This window comes from Odocoileus virginianus, chromosome 4 (assembly GCF_023699985.2).
Source record: "Odocoileus virginianus isolate 20LAN1187 ecotype Illinois chromosome 4, Ovbor_1.2, whole genome shotgun sequence".
In the NCBI taxonomy this organism is placed as follows: Eukaryota; Metazoa; Chordata; class Mammalia; order Artiodactyla; family Cervidae; genus Odocoileus; species Odocoileus virginianus.
The window spans coordinates 25,304,879-25,320,846 of record NC_069677.1 but is presented as its reverse complement, the minus strand read 5'-3'; the positions used below and the strand labels follow the sequence as shown (position 1 = coordinate 25,320,846).

The window sequence follows — 15,968 nt, the reverse complement described above, 5'->3', positions numbered from 1 at the left end:
TTTTTGTTTTGTTTTTGTTTTGCTGTTTTGTGAGTTCTTTATGTTTTGAATATTAACCCTTTATCAGACACATGATTTAGAAGTATTTTTTTCCATTCCATAGGTTGTCTTTTCATTTTGTTGGTGGTTTCCTTTCCCGTGCAAATGTTTTTTAGTTTGATGTAGTTCTACTTGTTTTGGTATCATTGCCTCTGTTTTTGGTGTCAGATCCAAAAAATCATTGCCCAGACTGATACAAAAAAGTGTGCCCTTTATACTTCTTCCAGTTTTATGGTTTTAGGTCTTAAATTTAACTTGTGAATTCATTTTGAGTTGATTTTATGTATGGTGTGGATAGAGGTTCAGTACATTCTTTTGCATGTGGCTTTTCAGTTTTCCAAGCACCATTTATTGAAACTATCCTTTCCCTCATTGTATATATTAGCTTCCTTGTTGGAAATTAATGATCAGTAACTGTGAGTTTATTTCTTGTCTCTCTCTTTTGTGCTATTGGTTTGTGTTTTTATTCCAGTGCAACACCGTTTTGATTATTGTAGCTTTGTAATATAGTTTGAAGCCAGGAAACATGATGCCTTCAGCTTTTATCTTCCTTCTCATGATTGATTTGGCTATTCAGAATCTCTTCTGGTTGCACATAGATTTTAGGATTGTTTTTCTATTTGTAAAAAATGCCATTGGAATTTTGATAGAGATTGCATTGTAGTATGAAAATTTTAACTTTTTCCAGTTTTTGAGCACAGAATATCTGTGCCTTCTTCAGTTTCTCTCATCAGTGTTTTATAGATTTTTAGTTTTATTTTTGTTTATTGACATATAGTTGATAGTGTCTTACAGTTTTCAGTGTATAGGTCTTTTACCTTTTTGCTTATATTGCTAAGTGTTTTATTGTATTTGATGCTGTTGTAAATGAAATTATTGTCAATTTCTCTTTCTGGTAGTTTGTTGTCAGTGTATAGAAACAACTGATTTTTAAATGTTGATTTTATATCCTACAATTCTAAACTCATTTAATAGTTTTGTGATGGAGTCTTTAGGTTTTTCTATGTATGATATTGTTTTGTGCAGAGACAATTTTACTTCTTCCTTTTCAGTTTGGATGCCTTTTTTTTTTTTTTTTTTTGGTCTAATTGCTCTGGCTAGGACTTACAGTACTGTGTTGAATAAAAATGGCAATAGTGGACATCCTTGTCTTGTTCCTGATCTTAGAGGAAAATCTTCTGGCTTTCACCATTGAGTATGATCTTAGCTGTGGGCTCGTCATGTGCAGCCTTTATTCTTTTGAGAAATGCTTCCTCTATATGCAGTTCGTTGAGAATTTTTATTATGAATAGGTACTGAATTTTGTCAAATGCTTTTGCTGCATCTTTTGAGATGATTATATAGTTTTTAGCCTTCATTTCATTAATGTGATGTGTTGCATTAATTTTAGATGTCAAACCATCCTGTATGCCTGGAATAAATCTCACTTGCTCATGTTGTATGATACTTTTAATATACTGTTGAATACTGTTTGCTAATGTTTTGTTGAAGAATTTTGCATTTACTTTTGTCAAGGATTGTTGTTTAGTCACTCAGTCGTATGTGACTCTTTTGTGACCCCATGGACTGTAGCCTGCCAGGCTCCACTGTCCATGGGATTTCCCAGGCAAGAATACTGGTGTGGGTTGCCATTTTCTTCTCTAGGAGATTTTCCCAACCCAGGGATTGAACCAGCATCTCTGCATTGGCAGGCAGATTCTTTACCACTGAGCTACCTGGGAAGCCCTTTATCAGGAATACTGGCTTGTAATTTTGTTTTCTTGTAGTATCCTCATTTGGCTCTGGTATTGGTAATTTGGATTCATAAAATGAGATCGTTGAGTGTTCCCTCTTTTGTTTTTTGGAAGAGATTGAAGATTGGAATCAATTCTTTATCTGTTTGGTAGAATTCACCCGTTAAACCACTGGTCCTGGAATGTACTTTGTTGGGAAGTTTTTGTTTGCTGATTCAATCTCCTTACCAGTAACTGTTCTGTTCAGATTTCTGTTTTTTCACCATTCAGTCTGGGTAGGGTCTCTATTTCTAGGTTTTATTCATTACTGCTAAGTTGTCCAGTTTGTTGATGTATAAGTGTTCTTAGTCTTTTATGATCCTTTGTATTTGTGTGGTATCAGTTGTAACATCTCTTTCATTTATGATTTTATTTGTTTGAGTCCCTCCTTTTTCTTGGTAAGTCTATGTAAAGATATTTGTCTATTTTATCTTGTTGAAAAACCAACTCTTCCTTCTTTGACCTTTTCTATTGTGTTTTTAGTCTCTATTTCCACTCTGATCTTTGTTATTTCTTTCCTTTTCCTAACTTAGGGTTTAGTTTGTTTTTCTCTTTCTAGTTCCTTAGGGTATAAAGTTAGGTTGTTAATTTGAGATCTTTTTTTCTTTATGTAGGCGTTTATCACTATAAGCTTCCTTCTTAGAACTGTTTTTGCTGCATCACTTAAGTTTTGGTATGCTCTATTTCCATTTTCAGATGTCTCCAGGTATTTTTTTATTTCTCTTTTGATTTCTTTTTTCACCTATTGATTGGTAAGTAGTACGTTGTCTACTCTTTATGTATGTGTAAATTTTCCCATTTTCTTCTTGTAATTGATTTTTAATCTTCTTTTAAGTAGTAGTTAATTGGTTTGTTAGAACAAAGATTTCAAGTCATTTTTTTTCTCCCTACTCTAGGTATATACCTCCTGATAAGAGAGAAGAAAACGACCAGTCAACCCACAAGTGGATGGTATATGTCCGAGGCTCTCGTAGAGAACCCAGTATTAATCATTTTGTCAAGAAAGTTTGGTTCTTTCTTCATCCCAGCTATAAACCAAATGACCTTGTGGAAGTTAGGTGAGCACTACTTGAGTTATTAAACCTCAGAAGTACAGAATTAATGAAGTGAAAGGAAAGTGATTTAACTTAAGAACACACCTTTGAAATTCTTGTATTATTAATAATTTATTCAGCTTTGGCTTTTAGTCACAATATAATCTTAGCTGTGGTTCTTTATTGCAGATTTCTGTCTCACTGAACAGGTACCATCCCTGCCTGTCAGGTTGTTACCATATGACTTATACCAGCTTATTCTGCTCTCCTCTGGAAATAACTTGTTTATATAGATATAGATTATAAAAATGTTACTGTTTTTATGATTATCAGAATATATTAGAATTTAATAAAGGAGTCTGACTTTATAGAAATACTTAATGTTGTAAGTTCCCCATGATCTCACCCTCTCAGAAGTAACTTAATTAATGATATTTTTTTCTGTTTTTAATCTAGCATAGCTGTTGAAATTTTTTATTGTGATTATTTCACAAAGATGGAATGATTTATACACACACACACACACACACACATTATATATATACACTTTTATAAAATTTGTTTCATTAAGTGTATTGTTCACATCTTTATGTGATGTTACCTATCACATGCATGTTCACTATATGAATGTATTGTAGAAGTGGTTCTGGTTTATTATCAGTGAAATCTCCTGTATCTTCAGCTTTCTTCAGAGCATTCCTTTAGAGCACGCCTGACTCTTAACTAAAACCTAATTCCTGAGAACATTGCTTCTCCTGAGAAAACTTTCAAGTGGCAACTGTTTTTTTTTTTCCCTCTCACACACCGTGTATACCATTGGTTCTAGAGGTGGGTGCTTGTCTGTTTTGTCCGTATTTGTGACTTCCAGATCAGTTTTCTCCTCCTTTTCTCTAAAAACTCCTTCTCCTTTGAAATTTCATAAGATCTGCTGCTTCTCCTTTTTGAGAGCATTTACTGATTTCCTAGTCATTCCTCTTTCAAAACAGTTTTAGCACCTAGTGTGCTGATATTCTACCAGTACTCTTGCCATCACTCTTAAGGACTTCTACATGCAGATAGACAAGTCTCCCAAAACCTTGGTCTCCCAGTTCATTGATTTCCTTACTTAAATAATAAGATTATGGTAGTGATATACCTGGAGAAGGAAATGGCAACCTACTCCAGTGTTCTTGCCTGGAGAATCCCAGGGACGGGGGAGCCTGGTGGGCTGCCGTCTGTGGGGTTGCACAGGGTCGGACACGACTGAAGCGACTTAGCAGCAGCAGCAGCAGTGATATACCATGGGATCTAAGCTGAGTAAGGAGAGAAGGAGATTACATTGGGAGATTACATAATAGCTGTAATGGGTAGTGAAAACTGGTGTGGACAAGAAATGAAAATCTCTATGGGGGGTCAAAAAATAATCTATTTCTAATAAATAGATTAGAAATGGAGCTGGAAGATAGGCATTGTTGGTCAAAAAGTCAATTACTTAGAAATGAGATTTTTGTAGCTAGTACAGAACATTTATCTTCATATGGATATTTAGGTATATATCAATTATCAGCTGATCTGTCCTTTCATATGCATTCAGTTCTCCCAAAAACATGGATCCGATGCTAGATTTTGTTAATAATTTTGACTTCTGTACTAATACTATACTATTGTAATTGTTTTGCTTAATAGAATATGCCGATCTTAGGTAGAGTATGTTCCCCTGCAGAGAAGGCAATGGCAACCCACTCCAGTACTCTTGCCTGGAAAATCCCATGGACGGAGGAGCCTGGTGGGCTGCAGTCCATGGGGTCGCTAAGAGCTGGGCACGACTGAGTGACTTCACTTTCACTTTTCACTTTCATGCATTGGAGAAGTAAATGGCAACCCACTCCAGTGTTCTTGCCTGGAGAATCCCAGGGATGGGGGAGCCTGGTGGGCTGCCGTCTAGGGGGTTGCACAGAGTCAGACACGACTGAAGCGACTTAGCAGCAGCAGCAGCAATTCCCCTGATTATTATTATTATTCTACAATTTTTGTCTTTGTCATTCTTGAGTACATATGTTGTTCCAGATTACTTTAGAATCTAAGTGTTGATTTATGGATTGAAAGCACATTGAATTAATGATTAATTTTCACACTTTTTTTTTTTCACACTTTTTATGATATTGAATCTTTCTATCTTGTCTACCCAAGAGAATGAATCAGTTTAAGAGTTTTCCAGTGCAAACAAGGTTTTTTTCTTTTACTTCCTGTATTTTCTTGACATATTTCATTTGATAGAACCTTGGGAAAGTGTTGCTATTTTGTTTTATTCTAATGTTACAGATTGATAAAGGAGCAATTACATTTATAGGCTCTCAGACATTAGAGTTGAAAAAACCTTGTTTGTGATTTTGTTTTAGTCTATACCTGATTTATGAAACCTTTTAGAAATACCCAGTACAGCTCATTTAACCTCACCTAGAATTCCACTGGTGACCTAGATTTGTTTTCTTTGCTTGGAATACCATCTTCCTATTGTCTGTCTTCTTATACAAACATACATATGCTTATGTCTACATACATGTACACAGTATAGCTATCTTTCTTAAGATCTGCCATTTATCCTTTAAGACATAACTCAGAAATTAACTTTCTCAATGATTCCTTCTTTGCCCTACTTTCTTACAGGGTTAAAATACGAGTAAATGATTGTTTACTTGAATTCTTGGAATACTAACAATATTTTGTACTTTAAGATAACTTAAGATTAACAGTATTTTCTGAGTTTAGATATCCTGACTCCAAATTAGCCCATTGTTTTAATACAGATATTTTAGTGATTTTGTTAAGGAATAGTAGGTGAGTTTAAAAAGCACTTTGTTTATAAAGATATAAATATTATTATAAAAAGCATGTCTTAATGTCCAGGCAAGAAATTCCCTTATACAGTAAAACAGCAGCAGCAACAACACTGTTTTATGAAAGCATTTTATTTAATATAAAACAGGTGAATCAGTTAAAATGTATTAATCATATTTTTTATTGATGATAAACATCTGATTTACTAAAAATGGGGTTAAAAGCTCATTATGTAAAACCCTAATACTTAATGATGCAAATCAGTGCCCATGTTATTTCTCAGTTCTCATTCCAAGAATTGGACTTTGTGAAACACATGGCTTCCTTTAGGTTGTAGAAAAGTATCATGCAATAATATATGAAATTGTATTTACTAAGAAATCTAAACTAATCTGCAGGTAAAGGTCACATTTGTCAGATTGTATTTTAAGTCTGAGGAAATCCAGGGGAGAGATCATGCCATAGCTCCTTGTCAAATTTCTCTTTTATCTGTTACTTCTAGAGTATCTTCTGTTAATCATAAATGAACTTTGTTTTGTGAAATTTATGAGGTTTCACATTTTCTTTTTGATTCATGCCACTTTGATAATATTCCATAATTAGCTGTGGTGATATATCTGACCAGTTTTTCACAGCTTGTGAATTGCACTATTACCACATACCTTTCCCAAGAGCATACTTTACTGTACATTTTATTAAGTACAATACTATGATTTTTAAATAGTATTTTAAAAGAGAACCTTGCTTGTGTGTTTCTAGAGAAACAGTTTGTTAATGATCAACCATACCTCTGTTTTCATAGCAAGTAATGTATATAAATTTGTTATTACAGTTACTAATTTACATGTATATCTCCCTTACTGGATTCAGAACTTCTGGATGTTTGGGGCTTTTTCTTAATTGTCTTTATGTCCCTGCAGTTTAGAATCATGCCTGGCATGTAGTAAATGCTCATTTCATGTTGAGTGAATTCTGAATTCATGATGTGGGCCTTTCTATTTGTAAGTGGCTATGTTTGTTTGGAAGTTTTTAATTATATTGAGGACTATAAAGAAAGCTGAGCACCTTAGAATTGATGCTTTTGAACTGTGGTGTTGGAGAAGACCCTTGAGAGTCCCTTGGACTGCAGGGAGATCCAACCAGTCCATCCTAAAGGAGATCGGTCCTGGGTGTTCATTGGAAGGACTGATGCTGAAGCTTCAATACTTTGGCCACCTGACGTGAAGAACTGACTCTGGAAAAGACCCTGATGCTGGGAAAGATTGAAGGTGGGAGGAGAAGGGGATGACAGGGGATGAGATGGTTGAATGGAATCATGGACTCGATGGACATGAGTTTGAGCAAGCTCCCGGAATTGATGGACAGGGAAGCCTGGCGTGCTGCAGTCCATGGGGTCTCAAAGAGTCAGACACGACTGAGCAACTGAACTGAATCACATTGAGGAGAGTTCTAACTTCCTTTAACTGCTAACCAGTACACTTCCATACATTTTGTGACATCACACAGAATCATTATAAAATCTTTTCCATATAGCTGTTCAAATATTTTAGAGCACTGTTAGGTCTCTTCTGTTTTTCTCCAAGCCAGACATCCACATTTGTTTCAGTTGTTTATGTGACTTTGTGTTCCTCTGCCCTCCAGGTTATATTCTCTGGCACATTCCAGTTTATCTGTATTCTTAAAATATTCTTCTTAGAACTGAACTTTAAACTTCAGGTAAAACAGAACATTAACCTGTGTCCTTGATTTAATTTAACTCTATGTTCCTTACGAGACTTTTAAGATGTTTCTTGTGTCAAAGTATCTAGAGTAATGTGATAAGTAGGTGAGATCTTTTCAGCTGACTTGAAACTTAAGGATAATCTCTCTGAACCAAAGTGCATGTGCGTTTCCCATGCACTGTGAACCTCCTTGTCAGAGCACATTACGTGATGAAGAGCATGGGTAGATTCTGCTCCTACAAACCATCTGTTTTCCATTAAGTTCAGTTGCTGTGGCCATCCTTAGCCAACTTTCTAAAAGCTGTGACTGTAAACTTTGTTTTTAGGCACAAGACAGTCACTACATGTATGTTAGGCTTAGGACTTGATATAGGGATTGCAAACATGGAGAACACATGGTTCTGGTGTTAGAATATTCCTGGCCTTGGTGTGTGAGAGACTACAATGGGCTAGGCCCCCAAAGGACTGTCCTAGTGAGCCTCTTCAAATTGTATCATTGAAAAAGGGTGGGGGGGGCCCACTCTGGAGCCTGGTCCTTGAGTTTAAATCTCAGATTCACTACTTAACTGCTATGTGACCTTCGGCTAGTTACTTAGCCTCACTGTGTCTCAGAGAGGATATTTCATATTGTGGTTATAAAGATTAGATTAGTTAATAGATATTAAAGGGCTTAGAACAGTAGTAGGATTATGCTAAATAATAGAAGTATTTCCTTCTGCTGCTGTTAACAAGGAACAGAATGTGTTTACACTTGAGGGTGGACAACTTAGTGGAATGTTTTAGATTTTTTTGAAGGTCCTATGGAGGAAGAATTTATTTGTGATTGCAGAAAGCATATGACTTGCAGGAGGAAAATGAAATATTTTTTATAACAGAGCTCTTCAGAAATGTAAGCCCTTTCTTGCTCCCTGGTCAGCTTGGCAGCTGTTCGTGGTTGGGGGCATCCTATACCTAAGATCAGAAGGTGGTGGCTGCAAAGAAAATGACAGAGTCACTAGAGTCAATCAACTCTGGGCTCCAACTGGTTAAGAGAAGTGGAAAGTATGTGCTGGGCTACAAGCAGACTCTGAAAATAATCAGACAAGGCAAAGCGAAACTGGTCATCCTCACCAACAACTGCCCGGCCTTGAGGAAATCTGAAATAGAGTATTACGCTGATTGGCCAAAACTGGTGTCCATCACCACGGTGGCAATAATACTGAATTGGGCACAGCATGTGGAAAATACTCCAGAGTATGCACACTGGCTATCATTGATCCAGGTGATTCTGATATCATTAGAAGCATGCCAGCACAGACTGGTGAAAAGTAAATTGTGTACAAATTTTCTTTAATAAAACTGGCCAGGCACAAAGACGGAACTATAGATCAGTGGAACAAAATAGAAAGCCCAGAGATAAATCCACACACCTATGGACACTTTATCTTTGACAAAGGAGGCAAGAATATACAACAGAGAAAAGGCAATCTCTTTAACAAGTGGTGCTGGGGAAACTGATCAACCACTTGTAAAAGAATGAGACTAGAACACTTTATAACACCATGCACAAAAATAAACTCAAAATGGACTAAAAGTCTAAACGTAAGACCAGAAACTATAAAACTCCTAGAGGAAAACATAGGCAGAACACTCTGACATAAATCACAGCAGGATCCTCTATGACCCACCTCTCAGAGTAATGGAAATAAAAGCAAAAACAAACAAATGGGACCTAATTAAACGCTTTTGCACAATGAAGGAAACTATAAGCAAGGTCAAAAAACAGCTTTCAGAATGGGAGAAAATGATAGCAAATGAAGCAACTGACAATTAATCTCAAAAATATACAAGCAGCTCATGCAGCTCAATACCAGAAAAATAAACAACCCAATCAAAAAATGGGCCAAAGAACTAAACAGACATTTCTCCAAAGAAGACATGAAAAGATGCTCAACATCACTCATTATCAGAGAAATGCAAATCAAAACCACAGTGAGGTACCATCTCATGCTAGTCAGAATGGCTGCTATCAAAAAATCTACAAACAGTAAATGCTGGAGAGGGTGCGGAGAAAAGGGAACCCCCTTACACTGTTGGCGGAAATGCAAACTAGTACAGCCACTATGGAGAACAGTGGAGATTGCTTAAAAAACTGGAAGTAGAACTGCCATACGACCCAGCAATCCCACTGCTGGGCATACATACTGAGGAAACCAGAATTGAAAGAGACACGTGGACCCCAATGTTCATTGCAGCTTTACAATAGCTAGGACATGGAAGCAACCTAGATGTCCATTGGCAGACGAATGGATAAGAAATGGGGGACACATGTACAATATTGTAAAATAATTAGCCTCCACTTAAATAATTAAAAAACTGGCCAGAGCTTATTTAAATTAAAAAAAAAAAGTAATAGGAAGTGTCATTAGTGGATTTTGGGACACTAGAAATGATCCTAAAAGACTGGCTGGCCATTTGAATTAATTAGTTGGACAAGGAGTTATGCTTCATTCTGTATTTTTAAGAAAGCCATTTTTAAAGTCCAGTATACTGTGAGTTTTTCTTTTTGGTTATTGATACATTTCACCCCCCATGAGGAATCTGTGCTGTGCTTTGTTGCTCAGTCGTGTCCGGCTCTTTGCGACCTCATGGATTGTGACCCACCACACTCCTCTGTCCGTGGGGATTCTCCAGGCCAGAATACCGCAGTGGGTTGCCATGCCCTCCTCCAGGGGATCTTTCCAACCCAGGGATCGAACCCAGGTCTCCCACATTGTGGGTGGATTCTTTACTGTGTGAGCTACCAGGGAAGCCCAAGAATACTGGAGTGGGTAGCCTGTCCCTTCTCCAGGGGATTTTCCTGACCCAGGAATCGAACCAGGGTCTCCTGCATTGCAGGCAGATTCTTTACCAGCTGAGCTACCAGGAAAGCCCTGTGAGGAATCTAGAAATACAGAATTCTCTTCAAGGGAAGCAGTCCTTTTTTTGTGTGAAACACATACTGTCTTTTAAAGTAGAATATTCAGTAGCTGATGTCTCATCTGTTGGTAGATTCCTTTTTTGCTTCCAAAAATATGGTTAAGGAGGAATTTTCTGTTAAAATCCTTGTTCCTTTTTCCTGGTTTGTCTGTCTGCTGTCTTCCTGCAGTCCCTCCTATCCATTCACTAAAGTTTAGCCTATAAATTGTGGAGCACAGCTGATTTATTATATCCTTTGTAAGAGAAGTTCAGTATGATTGACGAATATTGCAAAATGAATTTAGGCCATTCACTTAGCTTTACTGGAACTTAAGTGACTAAACCTGTCATCTATAGAATTTTCTTTAACTATTCTTAAGTCCAGCATGTTTCTAGGCCCCACTGTATCTCTGACTTTGGATTCCTTTTCAGGCTGCTGTCTCAAGTCAGCCTTCTCATTTGATCCCATGTCTTGTCTTTTATTGTGATCCACACAGTCAAAGGCTTTGGCATAGTCAATAAAGCAGAAATAGATGTTTTTCTGGAACTCTCTTGCTTTTTCGATGATCCAGCGGATGTTGGCAATCTGATCTCTGGTTCCTCTGCCTTTTCTAAAACCAGCTTGAACATCTGGAAGTTCACGGTTCACATATTGCTGAAGCCTGGCTTGGAGAATTTAAGCATTACTTTACTAGTGTGTGAGATGAGTGCAATTGTGCAGTAGTTGGAGCATTCTTTGGCATTGCCTTTTGGAATGAAAACTACGTTTTCCAGTCCTGTGGCCACTGCTGAGTTTTCCAAATTTGTTGGCATATTGAATGCCGCACTTTGACAGCATCATCTTTCAGGATTTGAAATAGCTCGATTGGAATTCCATCACCTCCACTAGCTTTGTTCGTAGTGATGCTTTCTAAGGCCCACTTGACCTCACATTCCAGGATGTCTGGCTCTACGTGAGTGATCACACCATCTGGGTTGTGAAGATCTTTTTGTACAGTTCTTCTGTGTATTCTTGCCACCTCTTCTTAATATCTTCTGCTTCTGTTGGGTCCCCACCATTTCTTTCCTTTATTGAGCCCATCTTTGCATGAAATGTTCCCTTGGTATCTCTAATTTTCTTGAAGAGATGTCTAGTCTTTCCCATTCTATTGTTTTCCGCTATTTCTTTGCATTGGTCGCTGAGAAAGGCTTTCTTATCTCTCCTTGCTATTCTTTGGAACTCTGCATTCAAATGAGAATATCTTTCCTTTTCTCCTTTGTTTTTCGCTTCCCTTCTTTTCACAGCTATTTGTAAGGCCTCCTCAGACAGCATTTCTTTTTCTTGGGGATGGTCTTGATTCCTGTCTTCCTGTACAGTGTCACAAACCTCCATCAATAGTTCATCAGGCACTCTTATCAGATCTAGTCCCTTAAATCTATTTCTCACTTCCACTGTATAGTCATAAGGGCTTTGATAGGTCATACCTGAATGACCTGCCTGTTGAGAAACCTGTATGCAGGTCAGGAAGCAACAGTTAGAACTGGATATGGAACAACAGAGTGCTTCCGAATAGGAAAAGGAGTACATCAAGGCTGTATATTGTCACCCTGCTTATTTAACTTGTATGCAGAGTACATCATGAGAAATGCTGGGCTCAGGAAGCACAAGCTGGAATCAAGATTGCTGGGAGAAATGTCAATAACCTCAGATATGCAGATGACACCACCCTCATGGCAGAAAGTGAAGAAGAACTAAAGAGCCTCTTGATGAAAGTGAAAGAGGAGAGTGAAAAAGTTGGCTTAAATCTCAACATTCAGAAAACTAAGATCATGGCGTCCGGTCCCATCACTTCATGGCAAATAGATGGGCAAACAGTGGAAACAGTGGCTGACTTTATTTTTGGGGCTCCAAAATCACTGCAGATAGTGATTGCAGCCATGAAATTAAAAGACACTTAGTCCTTGGAAGGAAAGTTTTGACCAACCTGACAGCATATTAAAAAGCAGAAACATTACTTTGCCAACAAAGGTCCATCTAGTCAAGGCTGTGGTTTTTCCGGTGGTCATGTATGGATTTGAGAGTTGGACTATAAAGAAAGCTGAGTGCTGAAGAATTGATGTTTTTGAACTGTGGTGTTGGAGAAGACTCTTGAGAGTTCCTTGGGCTGCAAGGAGATCCAACCAGTCCATCCTAAAGGAGATCAGTCCTGGGTGTTCATTGGAAGGACTGATGTTGAAGCTGAAACTCCAATACTTTGGCCACCTGATGCAAAGAGCTGACTCATTTGAAAAGACCGTGATGCTGGGAAAGATTGAGGGCAGGAGGAGAAGGGGATGACAGGATGAGATGGTTGAATGGCATCACTGAATCGATGAACATGGATTTGGGTGGACTCCGGGAGTTGGTGATGAACAGGGAGGCCTGGAGTGCTGTGGTTCATGGGGTCACAAAGAGTTGGACACAACTGAGCAACTGAACTGGCTGACTATCTTTTATTTCTGTCTGAATTTATGCTGACATCATGGCTACTTCCCTTGGTATCTCAGTTGGTTTCTTCCATCCAGGGCCCTCTTGTTTCTTTGCTTTCTTTTTTTTTCTAGTTTGTAATACAACTGTTGCTTTCTCTTACTTTCCAGGCTGCTGTCACCCTCAGGGGTTTTTCCTGCCTTGGCCTCTCCTGGTGGCCTCTGGCCTTGTGCCTCATGATTCATATCTGTTCCTAGACTCCTCTCAGGTTGTGTTTTTAGACTTCCTATACCCTTACTGAATTCATGTCTCTCCTTAATTTTCCAAAAGCACATCCCACTGAAAGTTCCTTTCTCCCTGCAGTCTTGGCATCCTCTCTCATTATAGTAATTCCAGGCCAGTGATTCATAATAAACATTTTCACTTTAAAGCATTCTCTCTTTCCTCCATTAACTTAAACCATGTTATTCTTAAGTACATGGGGGTCTCAGTTACAGCTTAAACTTTTTATTTGGGGAAATTCCAGACATAGACAAAGTAGAGTATATTGAATCCTTGTGTCCCCAACACCAATTATCAACAGCAAACCAGTCTTTTTCTCATCACTCTTCCTTTTTATTTCCTTCACAAATTACATTTTGACTGAAAATTCTCATCTGATTAGCAGTCACAGACATTCCTCTCTATTCACTAAAATTGTGTAAAGTCAGATACAGTTTTTTTAAGTCTTCTTAGTAGATAGTTTAAATAAATTTGTCACCTTTGGATTGAATATGGTTTGTTTTGTTTTTTCCAGAGTGGAGGAATAAGTGAGTGTTTAGGGGTAAGGAATGTCCCTCACAACCTGTGTCAGGTAGCAGTCCAGGGTTCTGGCATTAATACTGTGACATCTGTCAAATCACCTTAGTTCCCTGTCTGTGAAAATAATGACACTGGATTATATGGTCTAAGTGTCTTAGCTCTAAGTATTCAGTGGTTGAAAGTTTAATGTAGGTTTTAGTTGAATTTTTTTCTCTTATAGTTTAGAATTTTAGCAAAATTCAGCATATTAATATAGCATTAAGTGAGGAAATATAAATAATCATCATAAACATGTAAGTTCTAACTTACCCATTATGGGAAAACTTCCTTTTCTAGAATGAGAGAGTGAACATGGACTAATACATTAATATCTGCTTTTCCCTAGAGAGCCTCCCTTTCACTTGACCAGAAGAGGCTGGGGTGAGTTTCCTGTCAGAGTTCAAGTTCACTTTAAGGACAGCCAGAACAAGAGGATAGATATCATACATAATCTGAAGGTATTGTAACAAAACAAAGCATCCCTCCCCAGAAATGAAGTGTCTCTTTTCACCTGCACCTGAAGTGGTAGGTTAGACCTTCTGAGAGAAGTTAACCACAGAGAGGAGGATAGATCTGTTTGAGTGTATTCTGCTTACTGCTGTAGCATTTGTCCTCTAAATGTTGAGGAAAGGGTCACTTTGCAACAAACTGTATGTTCTTTGAAAAGATGAGCTGGTTGAATAATCAGAAGACTTGAATCTCTGATCAGAGCTCACTATGACTATGTTACCTGAGGCTAATAAGTAAATGAAATCTTCTCCTTTTTGATCTATATTTTACTTTTTTACATCTTAATTTTCTGTAGAAAGAGGCACAAATAATAATCCTTGCCTATTTATCTCCTAAGGATAAAGATAGAAGTGAACATATTTGAGAAAATACAAAGTCCTGTGCAAGGTTGTAATACTTTTGGAATCCTTAACTGATACATCCACATGGTTTATTGTGTAACCATTATAAATCTATTTTACAAAGTGTTTTCTATACATGGGAAAACTACCATTATAGTAAGTGAAAAGCATAGAGTATAAAACTATATATATAGCATGAGGTCAACCAAGATTTTAAATAGATGGAAAAAAACACAAATATACTAAAAAGTTGGAGTAATTGAAGTAATGACATTGTGGGCAATTTCTCCTGCCCCTTTTTTCTGTATGTGTGTGTTTCTTTTCCAATTTATATAATAAGCATTTAGCGTTCATAGTTGGAAGACAGAGCATTTTTGTAAAATACCCTTATGCCCCTCTCTGTAGTAGTCTCATGTACATTTTCTGTCTGTAAGATATAATCCTAATATTGAACTCCTTCCAGTGTACCCTTACTTTGTGGTTTACCACATTATTCCCATTAATTGCTTTCAGATGAATCTGAGTACATTTTCAAAATTCCCTTTTTGTTCCCTTTGCTCTACAAATATACCCTTTTCAACCTTAAAACCACCTGAAATTTGTCCTCCATTGTTGGTAAACAGCACTGCTAAACTTCATGTTTAAGTTATTTTCTAGAGATTACTGTAAAACAGGGTCATCTTACAACCTCAGTGAAGAACTGAAACCAAATAAAGAATATTTAGCCACTTTGTTTAGTAGGGCAGGATATGTTCCCACTTAGAGGAAGGTCTGAAATAATCTTGCTTTCCCCTTAACTTATTTTAAGCACCGCACATGCCATCTTATATTGCACTGGGCTCAGCCTGCTCCCTAAAATAAAGGGAATTGTTTGCATAGTTTTTATACACATTGTATTGTCCTTATCACTTAGAGTTTCTGGTGAATGAGACAGTTTTAAAACAGTGTTTAAAATGTTACCAGATTTTTCTGTTTTACTGTTTATCATATATTGATTGGCCTTGAGAACTTAAACACCTCTGTTGTAATCATTGATCTTTATTTATACTGGAGTATCATATTTCCTGCTGTTTCTTTGTTAACTCTCAGAACCGTCTTTGTTTCATCCCTCTGTGTTCTAAATATTTATTCACTTGCAGACCATGACTCTTTCTTCATAATTTTTCTTATAGACTGTCCTTCACCCTTCCAGCTCTTCTTGGCTATTAGTCTACTCTGTCTCCTGATTAGCCTTTTTAATTCCAGTCTATCTCCCTTCCCCTCAGTCCATTCTGTACACCACTGTCAGATTATTCTTCTTCAAACACAAGAGCCTTTATGATATTCCTTTCTGAGAAGCTTTGATTGAATATCTGTTTTCAAGTTTAGATTCCCCTGCCTGCTATTGGAGACTCTTCACATTTTGATTTGACATACTTCCCCTAAATTATCTCACACTAATCTCCTGTGTGAACATCCTGCTCCAGTCAGATCAGTCTCTGTTCATGTCCCAGAGATGCTTTGGGCCTTTT

At 37.4% G+C, this 15,968-nt stretch overlaps 1 protein-coding gene and 1 pseudogene across 11 annotated transcripts in view; both read left to right on the top strand.

The window, feature by feature from the left end:
- YEATS2 (YEATS domain containing 2) overlaps nucleotides 1-15,968 on the top strand; it is a 97,810-nt gene that overhangs the window by 30,557 nt on the left and 51,285 nt on the right. For all 11 annotated transcript variants that reach the window (XM_070466327.1, XM_070466318.1, XM_070466321.1 and 8 more), the window contains 2 exons: nucleotides 2,708-2,869; nucleotides 13,953-14,064. In XM_070466327.1, coding sequence (XP_070322428.1) covers nucleotides 2,708-2,869; nucleotides 13,953-14,064 — 274 coding nt within the window. The remainder of the gene's footprint in view (nucleotides 1-2,707; nucleotides 2,870-13,952; nucleotides 14,065-15,968) is intronic.
- Nucleotides 7,594-11,035, top strand: LOC110128927 (large ribosomal subunit protein eL30 pseudogene; annotated as a pseudogene).